This window comes from Phocoena sinus, chromosome 5, assembly GCF_008692025.1.
Source record: "Phocoena sinus isolate mPhoSin1 chromosome 5, mPhoSin1.pri, whole genome shotgun sequence".
NCBI lineage: Eukaryota > Metazoa > Chordata > Mammalia > Artiodactyla > Phocoenidae > Phocoena > Phocoena sinus.
Genome location: NC_045767.1, coordinates 89,894,778 through 89,916,978, shown reverse-complemented (window position 1 = coordinate 89,916,978; position 22,201 = coordinate 89,894,778). Strand labels below are relative to the sequence as shown.

At 36.4% G+C, this 22,201-nt stretch overlaps 1 protein-coding gene across 3 annotated transcripts in view; it reads left to right on the top strand.

Annotated features, from left to right (window-relative positions):
• ADAMTS3 (ADAM metallopeptidase with thrombospondin type 1 motif 3) overlaps positions 1-22,201 on the top strand; it is a 293,136-nt gene that overhangs the window by 253,038 nt on the left and 17,897 nt on the right. For all 3 annotated transcript variants that reach the window (XM_032633548.1, XM_032633549.1, XM_032633550.1), the window contains 12 exons: positions 522-605; positions 2,526-2,682; positions 3,431-3,536; positions 3,932-4,075; positions 4,694-4,826; positions 6,289-6,402; positions 8,416-8,561; positions 9,532-9,707; positions 11,559-11,692; positions 13,457-13,580; positions 16,932-17,012; positions 18,785-18,948. In XM_032633548.1, the coding sequence (XP_032489439.1) occupies positions 522-605; positions 2,526-2,682; positions 3,431-3,536; positions 3,932-4,075; positions 4,694-4,826; positions 6,289-6,402; positions 8,416-8,561; positions 9,532-9,707; positions 11,559-11,692; positions 13,457-13,580; positions 16,932-17,012; positions 18,785-18,948 (1,563 nt within the window). The remainder of the gene's footprint in view (positions 1-521; positions 606-2,525; positions 2,683-3,430; positions 3,537-3,931; positions 4,076-4,693; positions 4,827-6,288; positions 6,403-8,415; positions 8,562-9,531; positions 9,708-11,558; positions 11,693-13,456; positions 13,581-16,931; positions 17,013-18,784; positions 18,949-22,201) is intronic.

Sequence of the window (22,201 nt, the reverse complement as noted above, 5' to 3'; positions counted from 1 at the left end):
GCTTCTAAATAATCGTTGCCTCAGCTGCCCCACTCCTGGGGTGGAGGCATTGGGAGGGCCACCCAGTTACTGGCCCACGGATAGACCACCACAGCTCCTGCACACGGGCTTCCCCAACCAGACGTAGCACCCCTGATGGCAACAGGGGCACCTGGAGGACATGGTTGCAGCCACTCACAGCGGGCAGATGCTTCACCAGAGTCACCGTCTTGTGGTGATTGTTATGTGTGGATCATAGCGCACATGGACTTTTAACACTACAGTAGTTTAATGAAGCCCTTTTAAAGCATATTCTCTGTGTTCATGGTACTGTAGGGTTTACAAAATAAATAATTCACATAGCCAAGAATTATTCCATAGTTAAAAGTAAATGATTTCATTTCAGACATCAGTTTAAACTAAACTAAAAAAAAAAGGGACTTGACTTCTATATTTGGGATTACACAACCATACCCTAAATGTGCATCTCATGAAATCCTTTGTGTTGCCTTTCTTCAGGTAATTATCTACTTTGTTTCTAGGTGAATGAAATTTACCATGATGAGTCCCTGGGAGTGCATATAAATGTGGTTCTGGTGCGCATGATAATGCTGGGCTATGCAAAGGTAAAATGTCTTACTGTACGTCAACTGTGAACATCCAGGACTGGGTTAGCAAACAGATCAGATTGCTGAAGCCATAGCTAACATTCAACATAGACATGTCTCACGTAGACCCCAGTTGCTCTGAACTGAGAGGAGAAAACTGCCCCAGTGAATGGAGATCTCTAAATTTGAGTAGATAATGAATGATTTTTGTGCTGGTACTATTTGCTGTGTTTACCTCTATTTTATGGAGTTGGAGATAATTATCCTGATTTTGGCATGACTCTATGAATGAAAATGAATGGATACCATTATAAAAAAAAAAGAATTTCCTTAATCTATCATCGTCATCAAATTTATGATTCATTTATTATTCCAAAACATCTATATTGAGTGCCTACTATGTGTCAGATGCTTTCTAGGTGCTTCAAATATATCTGTGAAACAAAATAACAAAGATCCTTACCCTCTCATGATTTCTTGAAAGCAATATGTGAAATATGAGTCTTTTCGATTAAGAAAAGTAAAGCACACGGTGAATATTTTTTTTATTTAAAAGGACATTAATCTTTTTGAAAGCAAAACGTTGGGTCAAAATACATACAATAGGCATTTTTATGTAATGTAACTTTAGCTGGTTTTAAAATGACACTAGATGTGTCCCTGTCCTTGGAAATAATGGAATGGAGGAAGTGGTCTCTCCCTTTGAGGAGAAAACATAGGGGAAGTGACTAACTTGGCAGCTTTCTTGATGTTTAAAATTACACGTCCCCCCTCCCATAATTAATCCTCCTGATTATGGAATACTAATGAAATTATGCATTTAGCAAACAGGAAAAAAAATCCATGTGTTTGCATTTTATTATGTATGAAAACTTATCATTTCTGGTGAGAGGGTGTCATTGATCTTTAGTTTATCCCACAAACCTGACCTACTTTGTGTCTCCAACACAATGCAAGTCAGATTCAGATGGAGATGTTAACAGCCTTCAGTTGGTTATTAAATCATTTGTTTGGAGAAGTATGTGTTCAACTATAATAAACCAAACATTTTTCTTCAGAATGTAAACACTGATAAAAAACATTTGCTGAAATGTAACAAAGCTCTCAGCCAGTCAGCCAAGTAGGGACTAATTTTGGGTTCCAAGTTCAATTTCTCATTCCATCAGAACTTCTCAGGGAAGTATGGCTCCTGGGTTCTTGAAGGTTGGGGACTTTCCCTCTGAACTTTTAACTCCTGACAATAATGTGATAGTAGAAGCATTCCAAGGAACGTCAATCCATCTCTTGGAATTGCAGGATATGAGTACACCCCTCTTCATTGCTGTGAGGTTAAAAAAAAGGGTAGGGTTTTTTTTCAGTGTGAGGTTTACATAATTTGACTGTTCCTCAAATCGAAGATTCCACCAGCTTTGCCAGCTCATTGAAGAACTTATATTCTTCCCTTATGTTGATTAATTTTGGACCCCCCCCAAAAAAAATTGAAACTGAAAATCTTTCACTTTAACATCTCTGGGAAAAAAAGTTTCACGCCCAAATCTTTCCATGTATCCTCTATTTTTGTTCTTAATATTTATGAAACTAAAAATCTAAGCTAAATCAGGAATTCTTACTAGAATTTTTACCCAGTTGATTAATATTGAGTTGCTTCACGACAGCAAAAGAATCTCAGTGTCACGTATTTCCATTAATGGTGTCAGCCACCTTTCACACAGGTAATATCGATCATAAAGGTATCCCTCATGGGCATGTAGAATTTCCAAATGAGAGTATTTGGAAATATTTATTTCCAAATAAGTATTTATTTCCAAGTAAGCCCCCGATAATATTATTGTACATTATTTAATTACTGTAATCTCAAATGTTAATTTCAGAGAACGTTATTAAAGGAGGCCTTTGGGAAAATGCTGTGTATGTCTTTAACATATTGTTTCCTCCTAGTCCATCAGCCTCATAGAAAGGGGAAACCCATCCAGGAGCTTGGAGAACGTGTGTCGCTGGGCTTGCCAACAACAAAAATCTGATCCCAATCATTCTGAACACCATGATCATGCAATTTTCTTAACCAGGCAAGACTTCGGACCTGCTGGAATGCAAGGTATTTCTATTAATATGTAGAAGAAAAACTTAAGGGCATGACTTTTCAAAAGTAATCCTAAATCAGGGAGTCTGTTCAAATGTTCAGATCTCCACCATCACTTTCCTCCATGCATCAGCCAAGCATACACTTTCTTTCTGTTGCTTCCAGTGACTTCTGTGGAATTTGCAATGCTAAATGCCACCTAAATACTATGATAAATTACACTCTCCTTTACAATAGTGAGTGTCCATCTGGGGTACAGAGGGGATGCTGTAAAATGTGGTGTGATTTCCACTAACTGTTTGGAATGGGAAGGGAGATGCCATGGGAAATGTCTGCTGCCAAAGAGCTTTCTTCCAAAGTCAGCTTACATTTATCTAATACATTCTAATGTAGACTTCGGAAAAAATTAGACTGACCGTTTTCTTTTCAACGTTGGTGGAATTTCTGGCTCCCTTCATCAGTACCGTGATATGAAGGACCATTCACTACAGCAGAAAGACAGAGCTTAGTTGGTGGGCAGAACAGAATGGTAACCCCAGGCAGTTCCTTCCCTTAAGAGAGGAGAAAATGCAGACCCAATGAATCTTTTTAGAGCCCATTACCTGTGGCTTTCCCAAGAGAATGTGGTGCAATGCTAGCAGAGAAATAATACTGCCTCTGTTTCCTGAAAAGCTTTTTTTTCCCCCCTAGGCAAAGGTCCAGTAGTAATTCTTAATGGGTTTTCTCATAAAATGAAAATGAAAGTAATTGTTATTCTCTACAGGATATGCTCCAGTCACAGGCATGTGTCATCCAGTGAGAAGTTGTACCCTGAATCATGAGGATGGTTTTTCATCTGCTTTTGTAGTAGCCCATGAAACTGGCCATGTGTAAGTCACTGCTGACAGCTATAAAGCGAAATAAACAAGGTCTTTTCTGTCTGCTTCTCTCAGTATTGTTCATACTTCGGGCAGAGTGCATGCCAGCATGCAACTCTCATCCCTTGCCAAGTTTGAGGGGCTGAAAACAGTGAAGAGGTCATGCACTGAAACTAAATGAGTGACTCTGGCTTGCAGAGACACTCCTGGGCTTTTCATAGCTATAGAATAAAAAAGGCATTTGTGTCAGATTGCTCTCAGTTTCACAGTGTCTGTGACTTCTCCACAAAAGCCACATTAACTTAAAAAACACCTATTTTCCTGTACTTATTTTCAAAACAGAAATTATGCCAAAGCCATGGCCCCTATGATGATTCTTACCAGTAAGGTCTCGCTTTGTGTTCTAGGCTGGGAATGGAGCATGATGGACAAGGCAACAGGTGCGGTGATGAGACTGCCATGGGAAGTGTCATGGCTCCTTTGGTGCAAGCAGCATTTCATCGTTACCACTGGTCCCGCTGCAGCGGCCAAGAACTGAAAAGATACATTCAGTATGTCTCCTTCTGCGTGTCATGAGAATGTTATAGTAGAAATACAGACGTGAAACTGGCTCTTAGGACCTTGATCAGAACCAAACTCCCAGGGAACGAAAACTTTTGTTCATGATAAACATTTTCTTCTGACTCAGCTTTTGGCACAGTTCCACAATGTAATTGCAATATTTTAAGCCATGAGCCTAGAATTTAAGTGAATTTTTTTACTGTGGTTTCCTTTTAGTAAATTCTTTATGGAATCTTTGACTAATGGTCAAAGTTGATTTGAGGAGGGGATGGTCATGCGATGCCTGCATAGGGTACCACCTATACTCCGTAACATAGGGGTCAGGATCTGCCCTGCCACACCATGGGCGGGTTCAGCTAGGGACACGAACAAGGTTGTCATGGTTCTACTGCGTTTCTAAGTATGGTTGGCTTATTTTCCTGGGATGAATAAAGATGAATGGTCTTTTTCTAAATGGGGCTGAAACTAAAAACCTTAAAAGGTATGCTTTTGTAACCTTGCTTTATGATCTGATGAAATTCCCGAGTATGTAACCTAAGAATACTTTTTCATTGGAACATGATAAAAAAATGAACATTTAACTACATGCAGTATTTTCCTTCCTACAGTTCCTATGACTGTCTCCTTGATGACCCTTTTGAACATGACTGGCCCAAACTCCCAGAACTTCCTGGAATCAATTATTCTATGGATGAGCAATGTCGTTTTGACTTTGGTGTTGGTTATAAAATGTGCACTGCGGTATGTTACAGTCAATTTAGATTTTGCATATTGAAATCTGCTTGCTTAGCTCCTGTTTGGTGACATTTACAGACTCACTGGTGCAAGAATATGAACCAACAATTTTGTCTTTGCTATGTCAGTACATTGCTAAAGCTAAGTGCTTTAAATATACTATCTTATTTAATCCTTGTGACAGGCTAGAAGGGAGTTGGTATACTTTTATTTTACAGATGAACAAGCCAAGACTTACAGAGATTAAGCAACTTGCTTAAGTCACACATCTGGTAAATAGGGCTTTTTATATGTTGGAGAAAGCTTTATTTGTTAAAGCAAGAAAAAATGTATTTCATCAAAAGAAGTTGATCTGCTGTTTGAATTCCTCCGTATGCAGATATATACAGATATTTGGTTTGTTTGTAAGGTATACACGGTCAGCTCCTAATGACCTGCGATAATGTTCTGACCTGAGAATTCTAAAGCTTTGGCTCACTAGTGTAGAAAACTACAATTTCTGCATTAGGTAATAGGAATTAGAACAAAAAACCCAGATCCAAAATGAGTACTAATTAAAAAAAAAAAAAGCTATGACCATGAGTCTGTATCTGGATAATTAGTGGTGTAGGCAATGAAGATGTGGGTAAACTGCTGTTTGATATATATACATATATATTTTTAAATTTATCTAAAGAATGATAAGATATTTACTGTTAGAGAGCGGATGAGGAAACTAACACAAATATGTGTGCTTAACATTTGGATATTATAATGTAGTGTTTTAGGAAAATGAAAGACATCCTTAAGAGTGAGAAGACTAAGATTCTGGTCTATCTCTGTTACTGTCTTATTGTATCCATAACTATATTCTTACCTTATAACCCGCATTTCTCAGCCATGGATTGTTACAAAGATCAAATATATGGAAAGTACTTTATAAACTATATGAATGTATTGTATATTTTGTTATACCTGGAATACGTTATCTTACACAAAAAGTTTGACAAATATTTTCTGCTTTTAGTTGGCTCATTATGATGGGCATTTTTATTATTTATTTCTGACTGGTTCATCCATTCAGGGTTAAAGAGAAGCCATTCTGATGGCTTGAGAGCTGCAAAACCACTATAATGTTTTCATATTTAAAATGTTCATAATAATTACTCATTCTTTTAAAAATCCCAATATTGTCTATTTGAAAACCATAAGATAGAAATGGCGTAAAGAATAGAAAAGTCAACAGAAGAATCCCAGACAAATCATTGTTTATCAGTGTTATTTTAGAAAAGTGGAAGGAAAGTATTCTTTACTTGGAATTCTTAGGCAGTGTTTGTTTGTTTGTTTTCTTAACATGCCACAAGTTTGACTATTAACTTGAAATTAAAATATGCAAAAAACATGACATGAAGAAACTGTGTAGAAGGTGTTGTTGGTACAAGTCATTCCATCTCTATGTCGCTGACAGTTTGGTTTTTTTCTCTTCTAGTTCCGAACCTTTGACCCATGTAAACAGCTTTGGTGTAGCCATCCTGATAATCCCTACTTTTGTAAGACTAAAAAAGGACCCCCACTTGATGGGACCGAATGTGCTGCTGGAAAAGTGAGTATAATCTATTTATACAATAAAGATTTAAGATACGTTGCATAATAATCATCTTTAAATAACATGTATCGTCATTTGTAAGAAAACCATAGTACATAAAGTTTCATTGTGGGAATGCATGAACACTGTGTACAAGTTTCCTATAGCTGCTATGACAAATTACCCCAGACTTAGTGGCTTAAATTAACAGAAAACTACTCTCTCAGTTCTGGAGGCTGGAAGAACAAAATCAGTTTTCACTGAGCTGAAATCAATGTGTGGGAAGAATGATACTCTCTCCAGAGGCGCTAGTGGAGAATCTGTCCTTAGCTCTTCCAGCTTCTGGTGATTGACTGAATTCCTTGACTTGTGGCTGCACCACTCCAGTCTCTGCTTTTGTGGCCACATTGCCCCCTTCTCTTCTGTGTATAAATTTCCCTCTGCCCCTCTCTTATAAGGATACATGTGATGGCATTTAGGGTCCACCTGGAAAATCCAGGATAATCTCCCCATCTAAAAATTCTTACTTAATTACATCTACAAAAACTCTTTTCCAAATAAGGTAACATTTACAGCTTTTAAGGATTAGGACCTGACATCTTCGAGGCCACTATACAGCGCCCTGCTGATAGAATAGGAAGCGGCAGCTCAGCCGAGTATCTGGGCCCTAATGGGATTTGATTTACTTGCTGGCATCCCATTCCTTGTGAAAGTTGTCCAGAAATAAAGTCATGTGAACTTGTACAGAAGATTTGGCCTTGCTCTTTGGGGAAAGATGCCCAGAAGTTTCAATCTCAAGTTACGTAGTGAGGATCAAATGCTCAGAAACTGGCCCAGTGCCAAGCTACGCTACTCAGGAGGGGAAAGATCATGAAACCCAAAACAAAGGGATGTTAAGAGCTCAAGTTGAAGAGCTTTGACTAGTTTGGAAATAAGATATTGTAGATAGGACCAAAACCTGGCAAAGAAGATTTATATAGCTTTTAGGTCTTCTGAAGCCCTTTAAAGCTCTATTTCGAATGTGTATAAACTGTACTTGCTATGAGAATTACAAACATGATAATAATAATAAAATCTCCCATTATTCACGTTTAAACTCTTAGGCACTATGCTAAACTTGTACAGTGTGTTGCTTTGGGAAAATTCAGTATTCAGTATTACAGACTTCTGACTGAAAAAACAGAAGCAACAATGAGTTGATTCATTTTTGCTTTATGAAAAAGGTATTCTGTAAACCAACTCTGAACATCCAACTTCCCTAAATATATTTGTGTTATGTTTCAATTTCCCAGAACTGAGTTTTAAGAAACACTTTCATTGTATGTACGATAAAAAAGTGAGTCAAAATGTTGGAAGGGAAAAGAACTAACACCTTTTGAGCATCTGCTGTGTGCTGGGTACTGTAAGCTCTAGGCCTCTACAGTATCCATGTTTTAGTACTCCCCACTTAGTTTTTCTGGTCAGAGAGTCTTACACTACTCATGGTCCTTTCCGGGTCCCAGTTTTCCTCATCAGAAAGGTAAAGATCATATATCTCTCAGAATCATTGTGAAGGAAAATTTTAACAATTATGTACAAGTGTTTTGAAAGTTATGTATGTTTTAGATATGTTAATTATTTTCTAAATTAAGACATATGGTTTCCTGTCATTATTTTAAAGGGGAGCAGATTGCCCTTAAAAAACTCCAGTAACATAGATAATGAGGGATGAAGGGTAGAATAGCACCTACTGGGCAAGTTGGGTGCTCAGATCATCCTTATTGATTATGATGTTTGATACTCACTGGTAAATGTGTCATTTAAAACCTTGTCTGAGTGAATGTTATTTTTTTAATTTTAATTTTATACTTAAAAATGCAAGTCTAAATTACCCAGTGTACAGGGCACTGCTTTGAGATAATTTTAAGTGTATTTTTGCCTGAAAAAGAAAATTAAAAAGAAATGAAGTTCTTCGCTTGGTGATTCTTGTATAACAACTTCAGCTTTAGCATACGCACGATTTTCATGATTGCTTTGTGTCGTTTCCCTAAGTGGTGCTATAAGGGTCATTGCATGTGGAAGAATGCTAATCAGCAAAAACAAGATGGCAACTGGGGATCATGGACCAAATTTGGCTCCTGTTCCCGGACCTGTGGAACTGGTGTTCGCTTTAGAACACGCCAGTGCAATAATCCAATGTGAGTATAACTCCTGTCATTCTGGTTATTGGGATAGACCAGAAAATGCTTCAATGTCATGTCGCTAATGCTCTGTTTCTTGAAGTACATGTAAAACACAGAACATGAAAACTAACGGTTCAAGTTTCTATTTTGGGTAAATCCCCATTTATCAATCTTGTGAAGAGTAGTCCATGGTTAAGATTAGAGATTGTTAAAGAAATTGCTGTTTAGGAGGATTAAGGAGCTGAGCGGGGAAAGCAGATGGCTGTGCTCTTAGGACCTGGGCACCAAGGCTGTGAGACCCGCTGGAGGAAGGTCAGGCCTGCCGGCAGGAGCAACACCAACCAGAGGCTCCGTCACTTCCGAGTTAGGAGAAGAATGCTTCAGAGCTGGTGACGGGAAGATGGTGAAAGAAGGCCAACGAACTGTTGGGGGAGAAGTTATCCTTATAGTAGTTAGAACAGCGAGGGTTCACCATGAGCCGCACTCTGTTCTAAGTGTTTTAAACATGCTAACTCATTTAATCCTCACAGTGTTTCTCTAAGGAAGATTGGATTATTATTTTCATTTTACATATTAGGAAACAGAGGCATAGAGCTGTGATCAGTGTTTCTTTGGGTTGCTTCTACATGTTTTATACATGATATAAAATATAATTTTCCTGAGACCATATACCTGTTTTTTGTTTCTTTATATACTTTTGCTGTGCATTTAAAATACACTGCTTTAATATTTTAAAGCAGTGTTTTGAAAAATACACTGCTTTAAAATACACTGATGTAAGTTGAGTTTGGGAATTCCCACCACCAAACCTCAGCAGGGAGAGGATAGTGCTTTTGGAAAGGGATTGAAAGTAGGAAGTATGAGTTCATTCACTTTGTGCTGGCAGCTCAGAAGCCTTGGCTTTCTGTCCTCCAGCACTGTGTCTGCAAGCTTCAACTGCTGGACCAGAGCCAAAAGGCCTTTTTAAATGTTGTCTTTTCTTTAGGCCCATCAATGGTGGTCAGGATTGTCCTGGTGTTAATTTTGAGTACCAGCTTTGTAATACAGAAGAATGCCAAAAACACTTTGAGGACTTCAGAGCCCAGCAGTGCCAGCAGCGTAACTCCCACTTTGAATACCAGAATACCAAACACCACTGGTTGCCATATGAACATCCCGACTGTGAGTAAGATGCCCTCGCTTTTCCTGCTGTGTGGGTGGTTACTTAGAGCTTAAGCTTTGTCAACATGCAATCCCTTGGACTCTTGATCTCTACTTGGTAACTTAGAAAACTTGGTGCTTATAGGGGTAGGTCCTCCCGGGTTTCCAAGAATAAGGCTAACATACGCCTTTCTCTAGAGAGGTGAGAATTATGGCATAGCTCCTGGGAAGCAGCACTGCCACCGTCACTACTGGAAAGACAAGTAGAAAGCAACGCCTGGGAGAGATGTTGAGTCTCCTCATGCAACTGAAATCCCTCTACTAGGAAAGGCTTCTGGAATATTGTGATCCTTCCTTTCTGAATAACTAGAGAAAAATATAGTTATTTTACAACCAAGTCAGGAATAAGACAAAGACCATTATTTAATAACAAAAGGCACTTCATAACCTTTTACTTTTGTACTGTACACTGGTTATCAAGAAATATACTTGGAAATTCCCTTGTCATGTTTCACTTCTTATCCCTGAATTTTCGGTTAAATCTGTTCAAATGGGAACTTCTTGACATATTTCTTACTTGAGTGAATAAAAAGCAGTTACAGAATTACTGTGTGATATAATACACTGCTGAGTTCAGTTTAAAAGCTGTTTTAAAGGACAGATGCATATGTGTAGGAATTCAAAGTTGCAATGCATTATTTTGATTTATTTTGGGGAAGTGAGTCACATAACTTAGATTTAATTAATGAGATCCTGCAAGAAGCAAAAACTGTACTAGGCCTTTGAGTCAAGCAAAAGAGAAACCCTAAGACGGGGAAGAGATGGGAAGTGAGTAGACATGAGACTACCTAGGGCTGAGGAGAAAAGTGGCAGAATCTAATTACAATGGGATGAGTGGGAATACAGAAATGAGGATGGGCAGAGGATGCACATCTTGGTATTTGGTATATACCGCAGGGTTTTTTTCACCAAGTTGTCATTCTGTGTTTGGAAAACAAAATTGGGGGAAAAATGAAATCAAAGAGTAAGTCAGTGCTTGGCATATAATAGGAATGTAATAAATTTTGGAAAGACTCACACTACCATGGTGAAACTTTTAGTATTAAACATATATTTAGTATTAAACATATATTCATTTGCAGAACAGACAATAGTTGGACTTTTATATTACTAATGCTTACAATACTTCAACTTCTGGTCATCTTATACAAGTTCATTAGACCACTGATCGTTGTTGCAATAGAGTTCTGAAAGTGTAATTTTGAGATGTGAATGAGAAATGAGGTCATAGCATAGATGAAGACAGGCAATGAAACTATAAAATTGGTAAGCTTGGTCTATGAGAACCTATATGAGCAAAGAATCTGAAAAAGAATAGATATATGTATATGTATAACTGAATCACTTTGCTGTACACCTAAAACTAACACACTGTAAAACAACTATACTTCAATAAAATTAATTTTAAAAAAAAAAAAAAAGAGAAACCCTTTCAGTGCTCTAAGTGTCACTAAAACTAAATTGATGCTGAATGAAATTTATTGAACAGCTGTGGTTAAATCTAGGGTAGCCAGCCATACGACCTGCGTTGCCTGGGACAGTCCCAGTTTATACCTATTGTCCCTGTGTATATTATTAATAGAGCCCCTTTTCACTGTCAAAATTATCCCAGTTTAGATGTCAAAGCGTAGGGTCACCCTGGTTTAAACAAATATGCCAAGTATGCATACTTTTCCCCTACTCTTTATTTATTTATACAATTTGTTTTCAGGAAACCACATTGAAACTGTATATTTTACAAACAAAGTAAGCTATACTGTTCAAATATACCATTTTACATAAATAGTCGACTTAATCCTCCATCTTATGCAGCCAAGAAAAGATGCCACCTTTACTGTCAATCCAAAGAGACTGGAGATGTTGCTTATATGAAACAGCTGGTGCATGACGGAACGCGCTGCTCTTACAAAGACCCATACAGCATATGTGTGCGCGGAGAGTGTGTGGTGAGTTCAGATTGCTTCCCCCAAAGCTTCGTACAGTAGTGTGCAATTCTACTTTTCCTTTCATTCATCTGCATATTTTCAAAAATATTTTAACTCTTATCTGAGATCACATTACAATGAGAATCTATGAATAGTTCAGTAGCTAAGCTAAAATGGGAAGAAATTGCAATTAATCAAATCAAACTTTGGTCACTGGCAAAATCAAGATTTAATTAGTTTTCCTAATTTCCAGCCAAATGCATTTTTGGCGGCTTCCTCTGATACCTCAAGGCTGGGAATACAACTTGGGAACCATGCCTTGGCTTTGAGTATATTATAGTAGCCATCCACTAATACAATACCAAGTCTTTTTAAAAAATTCAGTGCTAGGGCTTCCCTGGTGGCGCAGTGGTTGAGAGTCCGCTTGCCGATGCAGGGGACACGGGTTCGTGCCCCGGTCCGGGAAGATCCCACATGCTGCGGAGCGGCTGGGTCCGTGAGCCATGGCCGCTGAGCCTGAGCGTCCGGATCCTGTGCTCCGCAACAGGAGAGGCCACAACAGTGAGAGGCCCGCATACCGGCAAAAAAAAAATTCAATGCTAAATGTGTTTTATCGTTTGTTTAAAAGATGATAGAAACTTCTCTTTCTCCCTGTCTCACCTTCCAATTAATTCTAAGTTTAAACACTGAGTTCCACATCAGAACAAAAGTACTAGTGAAGATGCAAAAACTGTCTTTTGCCCATTTAATCTGTTTTTTTAATGCAGTTTACTTTTTGTTCATGTTCACAGGTTAAAGTGATAAGAAATTATCCTTATTAACCGAACACATTGCTCCTGTTTGATTCGTTTTCACTTCAGCATAACTAAAGTGTTATATAAAAGAATCTCAAATTCGCAGATGCCTCATAGCTGAACAAAAATTTCCCTAAAGTAGAATCTGTGTTTTGTTCATCTTTTACCTCCCACAGTATCTGGTGCATTAAATGTATATGTTGTCGGTATTTTCTCTGCTCACTCTCATCCCAAACTTATGAGTGCAGTATCATTATCATTATCCAACACTGATTTATATTAAGGACCTACCCCAGTTCAGAAAACTTTTCAGTAGTTCCCTGTTAAAGTAATGTGAAAATATAAACTCTTCCTGATATTCAACGCCTTCCACAGCCTGTGATTTGCAGATCTTTCACTATTCTTCACCAACATACAACTCTAACTTTCCATTAGTTTAGGTATGGTTCACATATTATTACCTGAACCCACTTTTGATGACTTCTGTGGCTCTGTTTTAATCCCTTTTTATTCTTGAATTGCCTTTCCACACTGTCTGTTCCTTCAGGGCACTATGAAAATCTCCACTACATCTGTGATGTTTTGTCTCACATCCCTTACCAACTTGTAAAGTCTGTACTAATAGACAACTCACTATTTTAGTATTCATCTTTATAAATATGAAGGCAACAAGGGAGAAACGCCTCTTAATTTTGTCTCCTCAGCATCAGCTACAAATTTTGCGTTCCACAAATGTTTGATGATTGCCTATGTATGACAGGGGAACCACTTCATTAGACCGAGGGAAATTTATACTTTACTGCCCAGAGTACAAGTCATTTTATTTCATAGTAGTTCTTTAAAAGACTGAGGGATTAAAAATCAGAGCTAGAGAGGAATATTGGTTCCTGTCTGTGGGCCGATGATGAAACAAATGGTGTATCATTCTCCAGGAGGCTGACCTTTACTTGGCATGTTGAACTTAGCTACATTTAATATCTTCTCTCCCCAGAAAGTGGGCTGTGATAAAGAAATCGGTTCTAACAAGGTTGAGGATAAGTGTGGGGTCTGTGGAGGAGATAATTCCCATTGTCGAACCGTAAAGGGGACGTTTACCAGAACACCCAGGAAACTTGGTAAGATGAGGTCTCTCGTGAATTCAGTATCCTTCTCCATGATTTGCATTTGTCTGAGACTTCTTTTAGGAATGCCGCACTTTCTCTATAAACATAAAAAAATTAGCTGCTGATTTATTTTTATTCAGATTACCTTTTAAGGAATTATTTTAACAACTTTGACAACTCATAGTGTCCATGATAAAAAATAAATCTACTAAATGTAGATAAGGAACAAATAAAACCAATATCAATTATAGTAGTTAAAATCTGTGTTTTGTTTAATTCTGTGTCCTTAATAAAATGCATTAAACCTAATTATTAGAATTAATGCTTATCTTGAATTTTCTGTTGCACATAAATTGTTGATCAGAAGTTAAAAATATTATAAAACTTTAAATACAACTTTAAAAATATTACATTCATTTTGCTTCTTTTATAAGTGAACAAGTTTATCCTATTTATAAATCTATAAATCTAGGGTCTGTATTTCACATAATATTTACAAGTTTATATCAAACAAATTTGAGGTACATACAACCAAAAAATAACCTGAGGTATAATTGCTTATGTGTTTGAATTTCTCTGCTTGTTACACAGTCAATGGCCTGTGGTGAAGGTTCGTCAGATGGAACCAAAAGCAAATAATATGCAAAATTATTAGTATTTGCATAATAATTCATTGGAATTTTCATAAGACTTAGATATAAACATTGATTACTGAATAATTTCTTTAAATTTGTAACAAATATTATTCAGTTATTCCACAAATTTATTGGACAAATGTCTCTGAGAATTCAGCATTTAAAGATAAATTTAATGTGAAGCTTCCCTTGAAAAGCTTCTCTTACATCCAAGATATAGTCTCTTATAGAATAACAGAAAACAAGATAAAACAAAACAAAAACAAAGATTTGGTTTACTTTGAGCACATTGTCATAGCGCTAATTTTTCCTTTTAGAAAAATAAGAAGTATAAAAAACTGTTGTTTATCCAAATAGAGTAATTCTCTTAGTTCTTTTTGCTCCCATTATACCCCAGGTACGCAGCGCAAGCCATTTCCACACATATCAGCTTTGCTCTTTGATATATTTAGAGCTAGACAGAGGTAGTTGACTGTATTCTAATGTGTTTTTCTTAAGCATTCCCTACTCTAGTTACTGATATCTCTGCTATTCCTGTGTGATAATTTACTATGCTTTGTACTTTGAAAATTGTTAAAAATCAAATATTGCCATTTCTGGCTGATTGTATTATTTTAATAAAGCAAACAGAATTAGAATTATATACATATACAATGGTTTTGGTGGAGTAACGTGATTTTCTCCATCTTAATGTGAAATAATTCACCGTGCTTTCTTTATTGCAGTTACGTATTGTTCGTTTAAGTGTAAAATAATTAATTTTTTTATTCCCAGAGTGAATGAATGTAAAGAAAATGGTTTTTACCATTATTATCCATTCTATATTATGTGTAATAAAAGGCAGTGATACTTTTTTTCAGATACCTCGAAAATTATGCTAAACCTGTGAATCAAGTTCTGAAGAAGAGAAGAGAGCTTTAATCAGTCATACAGATTCAAACTGTTTGAAGATAATCTAACATCCATTTCTTTGAACTAATGTTATCATTGTAGTTATTCAATAGACTAATTAACCTTTTCCAACAGGGAAAAATTTAAGCAAGAGGTGCCGTAAAGAATTCAAGTTGCTGGAAAATGAAATCTGCAAGTATTCAACTTCAAATCACCTATATCATTTCTCATTCACACTTAGTCTTACTTTCATTGACTATTAACAGTTTACTGGCATTACCTAAGTGTTATAAATGCATTTTGACTTCAACATATAAAATTATGGAACATATTTTATATATTACCTGATAAAATATATATAGCTTATAGTATAGTCAATGAAACAGCAAGACTTTGATAAACATGAACCCTCCACTAATTAAAGACATTCTATTTAAGGGAAGATGAGAGGCGCCTTCACTTTACCCAAAGGAGCTCGTAATATTTCTCTTGCTGAAACAAGGGAAGCTAAAAATGTACTGGGTAAGTTGTAGCAAACTGCAGAAAGATGGGCATCCATAAATGGCATCAAGCTGTTTTGCTACACTTGGCATCTTAAGCATGTTACTTCCAGCTATTGCACTCAGGCAAACATGGTACATTTCAGGTACTGAGTATCACCCAGGCTCAGGTGCTGAAAACCCTGACCCCAAAATGACCACTCCATTTAGTTAAGACACTAATAAATATTGTAAAAGAGTTAGGTAAATCTACACAAAGGTAATAATTGTCAATATAGGAAATGACAGAAAAACAGATTTCTTTCTGATTCCATAAGCAATTTTGTATTTATAACTGAATTTCTGTCAATACTTGTAATATATGAATTATAGGTTTCATGATGTAATGAAGGTGTTTAAGTTGCATAATCTTCCTATATTCATTTTTTTCTTACAAGCGAGGTAAAACATCTTGTTTTCTCTATTTGCCCTGATTATTGTTGAGTTATGGTTAGGATCTTAATTCTAAACGATCTTAAGATAATTTTTAGGACACGTGATAATACTAAGAAAGTTTGTTATATAAGACAATGACTGCAATACGATTAATATGTGATTTTAAAACCCAAGACAAGCTAATCAGCATATTGGTTTTGTGATTTTCTCAGTTAGAAGATTGAACTTAGGGTACGTGTAGAGGCAATGCACAACATAACCTATAGACATATTCCAACCAAATCTACAGCACATATTTTAAAACATTCCCCTTTAAAACTTGTTTAAGGCTTTCAAATTAATTGCTGATCACAATATAAATGAAAGCTACTCAGGGATTTTTCTTTTGTAATTTCTTTAGAATAAAGCAGGTGTTTAAATCTGAAGATATTTCATGAGTTAGAAGTTCAGCTGTTTATACTTGCCACTTAGGCTTTTAAAATAGTATATAGACAGATAAAATATATCAAGAAGTTCACCAACTAATTGCACTAAAAATGGACCCCTATTCAAAAGGATGGTTTAGAAAACTAAAATCACATCGGAGGGACACAGGGGAGTATAGTATTTGCCTGAATTATTGTTGATACAATTTGTAGGTCAGCACAAAATAAGTGACTAATGGGTTAGAAACTAGATTAATTTTTTTTCCTCAACTTAATTAAAAAAAAGATTCCTCTGATCTTATGCCAGATGTCACAAAAGCTACCAATGCTTTGAAATTAATTTCTGAAACTGCTTCTTTCGGTTTATGGATGCCCTCTTCTGCACACAGGAGCAGTTAGAATGTAATGCCTGACTAACCATGGTTGTTGCTTTTGTTTTCTTCTTTGCTCCCTCCAATATTTACTACACATGCAAAGGGTACCTTAAGATGTTTGATATACCCCCTGGTGCTAGACATGTGTTAATCCAAGAAGACGAGGCTTCTCCTCATATTCTTGGTAAGTGTTTCTGTCTGCTGGCTCTGCTTTAACATGCACTGAAAACATAGAAATGTCAAAGAAATAATGTATAGATAGAGATACATATGTATGTATCTCTATATATACACATAAAATTCAAAATTATATGTAAATGCATTATTATGTGATTTTTGTTGGTCATTTCTCCCAACTATTCTTTCTCTAAAATAAGAAATATTCAAAACTAGAGTTTTAACTTTTGGTGAAACCTGGGTTGGTTCATCATGACATGAGGGAAAAAAATAATTTCACAGGTTTGAATTTGTTACGCATTTTTGCTCTGTATTAGGAGATGAGAAAAATAAATGTTAATAAAATGCACTAAATTAAGAATAATATCAGAAAAATTTGCCATATTTATGTTGACAAATTAGTTCTGATATTTTGGTTGGTGCCATACTGCATGCCTCTTCTTTTAGTGCATTTTAAGTTCTTTGACTGAAAAGCAATCACATCTGGATTTTACTAGTCCAATAAAAATTTTCCTGATATCTGTTATGTGTCCAGTTTCTGACTGGCACATGCAGATTCATTTTCTGCATGTTTTCTGTTTATTATCTGCAAATTATCCTGGTTATAATTTCTAAAAGAAGATTCTTTTCCTCCTTTATGAGAGGATCACATAGAAATGTCACTCTAAAGGGGTTTGTATTCAAAGCGAATGTACAAATGTAAACATAGCTTTCACATATTCCTTGAGCTATAAAAGCACTAAGAAGATTTCTGAAACTGACGCATCTGTCAAACCTATGAAAATGTATAGTAAATTACTTTTCTAAACTTCTGTAACTTAAAAAATGGATTGTTTTATGGTGTTTCGTAGAATTTTTTTCTTTTTGGTATTTAAAGTATATTCACTACTAGATTCCAAAATAGTCTCTGCTGTCTAGCTGTATTTCTTTCTCCAGTAACTGAAATTCCCTACTTTTGATTCTAGAATTCAGATTATTCTCCTTGGAAAAATTAGACTAGTTTAAAAATTTCAAGGGGAATAAATGCATTTAACTAAAACTCATGTTTTCTGCACATTTTCGGTAATGGTAACAACTTTTGAAATTTTATTCCCTAACATCATTAAATGCCGATGTACCTCCAAACTTTGAAATCCCGTTTGTTATTTTTTATCCATTAGAGAAAGCATTTTATTTTATAAGGTATAGTAAATCTATAGTATATTACAAATTCTATCACCAGTAAAGAGCTTTTCCTGGTCATATAAGTAGGTAATGTGACCTTAGAATTTTATAGTCATAAGGACTAATTGTTTGTTGGCCTAAAAATTAGTTCAGCTGTTTTGGGTACCTACAATATTTTGCCTTAACTTGAAAGAGATACACAGTAAAAAAAAAAAAAAAAAAAAAGACATTATGTTATATTCTGTCTTAGCATAAATCATTTGTATTAATTGTATTTTAAAAATATTACCACCTTCCTGAGGAAATGTATATGATGAATGGGTTAGAAACTGTTGACCTCTTCGGCAGTGTTTTCAAATGGGAATATTTGTTAATTTTTATTTCTTATTTAACCATCTTGCCACTGTTTTTAACTGGTTAGGAATGCTTCTTGAGAATTTTGAATGCCTAATGAATGAAGTAGGAGTCCTATCAGAAGTAACACTCATTTCGATTGCTTTGATGCTCATAAACACAGTCTTTCATTTATAGAAGGGGATAGACTTAATATGGATCTTCAAAGCTGTAATATGATAAAATAAAATGTATGCCGGTTACTCATTTTTCATCCTTCAGCAATTAAGAATCAGGCTACAGGCCACTATATTTTAAATGGCAAAGGGGAGGAAGCCAAGTCGAAGACCTTCATAGATCTTGGAGTGGAATGGGATTATAACATTGAAGATGACATTGAAACTCTTCACACCGATGGACCTTTACATGATCCTGTTATTGTCTTGGTATGTGGCATTACAGGCTCACTATGTAGTTGGTTTAGTTTATATTTTTATAATTAATTTATCTCAAGACATGTTTACCTTGCTTGTTTTTTATAATTCCATGTATCCTCCCCTCTTTATTCTTTGGGCAGTTTTGTCATATATTTTATTATATATATGTTATAAACCAAATAATACAGTATTATGAGTTTTGATTTTAGTAATCAGTTATGTTTTAAAGACAAGAGAAAAAATAGATTTTTATATTTAGCCACATATTTACCATCTCTGATGCTCTTCGTTTTTCTCTGTAAATCTGATTTTCCATCTAGTATCATTTACCTTCAATATAAAGAACTTCCCTTAGCATTTCTCGTGGTGCGGGTATGCATGCTAGCAAATTATTCTCTCAGCTTTCAATTCTCTGAAAACATCTTTATTTCACCCTCATTCTTAAAGGATATCTTCACTAGATATAAAATTGGGAGTGGCTAGTTTTTGTTTTGTTTTTTTCTCTCTCTCAACACTTTAAAGATGTTTTTCTGTTGTTGTAGGGAGTTCCAGGAATTTGGGGGCTGATCTAGGAAATAGATACGACCATGAGGTGGCAGTAGCACCCACACATATTGTTTGGGTGGTACCTTAGCAGGTTTGCTTATGCGGCCACCATTAGGAGGGAGACAAGGGCAAGGTAACTCGTGAGGGAAGGGGAACTCGAGAAGGGGTTTATGTGTCTAGGTGATGTCACTCAGCAGCACAGCGGGGAGACTCTGGGTCTGAGAACTCCAAAAGGTAGCAGCAGCAGCTTGGGGTCCTGATGGCCACAAAGTCTTATTTATAATTAGTGGATTTGAGGTGCAAAGCAAGCAGCAGGCTCCAGATGGCTAGAAATCTACTTTTTTGGGCTACATTTAAAACAACTGGATATATGAAAATCTGAGTTTGGTGCCAGCTGGCTTTAGAGCTAATGGGTGGGTCTCAACTTGCTGTGAATAAATAAGCAACCTAGGGCCCAATATACAGGAGCTGTCTTTGACTCATTTATGTAGCATTCGTCTTCTTGAAGCTGTTATTTATGATGAGAAGTCAACCTCATTTAGGTTACTGCTGTGCATTTAATGTGTCAGTTTTCTCTGGCTGCATTTTACAGTTTTCTCCTTTTTGTTTTGGTTTGGTTTGTTTCATAGTTTGTCTGTGGCGTGCTTAGTTTGTGATGTTCTTTGTATGTATCTGGCTTGGGGTTCACCAAGCATCTTGGCTCTGTAGGTTGATGTTTGTCACCAAATTGAGGTAAAATTTCCATTATGTCTTCAAGTTTATGCTTTTTTCCCCATCTCTTTCTTTTCTATTCCTGGGACTCATTTACATGTATGTTAAACCGGTTGAAATTGTTCCACAAGTGTCTTAGACTTTGTTCAATCCTTTTGTAGTCTTTGTCTTTTCTCTGTTCTTCAAATTGGATAATTTCTGTTGAACTGTGTTCAAGTTCACTGACTGTCTCTTATGTGGTCTCCAATCTGTCATTGAGCCCATCCAGTAAAGTTTACATGTCAGATGGTGTACTTTTGTTTTCTAGAATTTCCATTCGGTTCTTTTTTCTTTGTTTATAATTTTCATTTCTCTGCTGAGATGTCCATGTATTTGCACTCATTATGTCCAACTTTTCCTCTAAGTCCTGAGATTTCATACTGTCTGCTTCTATGGGCTGCTTTTTTTTTTTTCTTGATTACGGTTCAGATTTTCATACTTCTTACACTCTTTTATTGTACACTGAGCAGTATAGATGATAAGTTGTAGGGCATTTGGTTTATGTTGCCTTCCTTAAAAGCACTATCTGTCTGGTAGTTAATTTATTGTCCATTCCCACTAATCCTTTGAGGCTTGGTTTATCCTTTCTTAGGGCTGGTGTATTTCAATTTTGTTCTTATTTTTATGGCATGGCTTTCTGGTGCCTTAACTGAATACCTGAAGTGTTAAGGAGGCCATAAGAACACCTAGGGCCCTCAGCCCTGCCTGTCCTCAGGTATCTCTGTGCTGCTCTCAGCCCTGCAGCAGCCATTCATTCACAGACATCATGGTGTCTTGGCCTGGGCATGCACGGACCAGACCTCAGTCTCAGACCCATGCAGCTTTCTGGACCACCCTCCATAAAGCCCCCTTTTCTTTAGTGCCCTGCCCTGAAAGTTCCAGAACTCTACCCTCCTCAGTTCAGTGAGACTGCTGTCTTGGCTTGGGCTCCAGCTCCCAGTACCAGGGTCCAGACGTGGCCCTGTCAGGAAGCCAGGACCCGCCTGGCATGTTACTCTTTTCACAGGGATCATTGTCCTTTGCCATGTTATTTATCGCAGAAAAAATTCCCTCAAATATTCTATCCAGTTTTATTGTTTTTAATATCAGGAAGGCAACTCTATTACTTCCTCATGGACGAAAGCAGAAGCCATCAACTTAATTTGAATATTGTTAGATTCTGTATACCAGTATTTATTGGATTCCCTGTAAAAATACTATACTAATCTAAAATCAAATCTTCCCACTCAGTTCTAAGTCTTTTTTTAAATTTGAAAATTATTTCTCATTGATAAAGTGTCCAAATCTTTTGCCCATTGTTAAAGTAGGTTGCTTTTTTCTTTTTAAGTTTTCAGAGTTCTTTATATACACTCAATATATAAGTCCTCTGTGAAATGTGGCTTTCAAATATTTTCTTCTACTCTGTAGTTTCTTTTCCTTCTCTTAGTAGTGTCTTTCACAAAGAAAATATTTTAACTTTATTGAAGTCCAATTTATCAATTTTTCCTTTTATGGATAAAGACTTTCTTATTATATAAGATTTTTTTTTTTTTGCCGAGTCCAAGGTCAAAATATTTTCCTTTTTTGGTAAATTTTACATTTTAATCATTTAAATTTATGAACCATTTAAGCTAATTTTTATATACATTTTGTCTAGGTTAGGTTCTTAGTTTTGCATATGGGTGTCCATATTATCTATTGTTGCATAACAGATTACCCCAAACTTGGTGGCTGAACACAAGCAACATTATTATCTCAGTTTCTCTGGGTCAGGTATCTGGTAGTAGCTTATTACCTGGCTAGTTCTGGCTCAGGGAATCTCATGAGGATGCTCTCAGCTCTGGCGGCAGTCACCTCAAGGCTCCAGTGCAGAGAATCTTTTCAGTTCCCAGCTCAGTCACATGGTTGTTGAAAGGCCTTGGAAGATTGCTCCCAGGCTTCTTCACATGGTGGTTGGCAGGCTTCTGTTCCTTACTACATGAGCCCA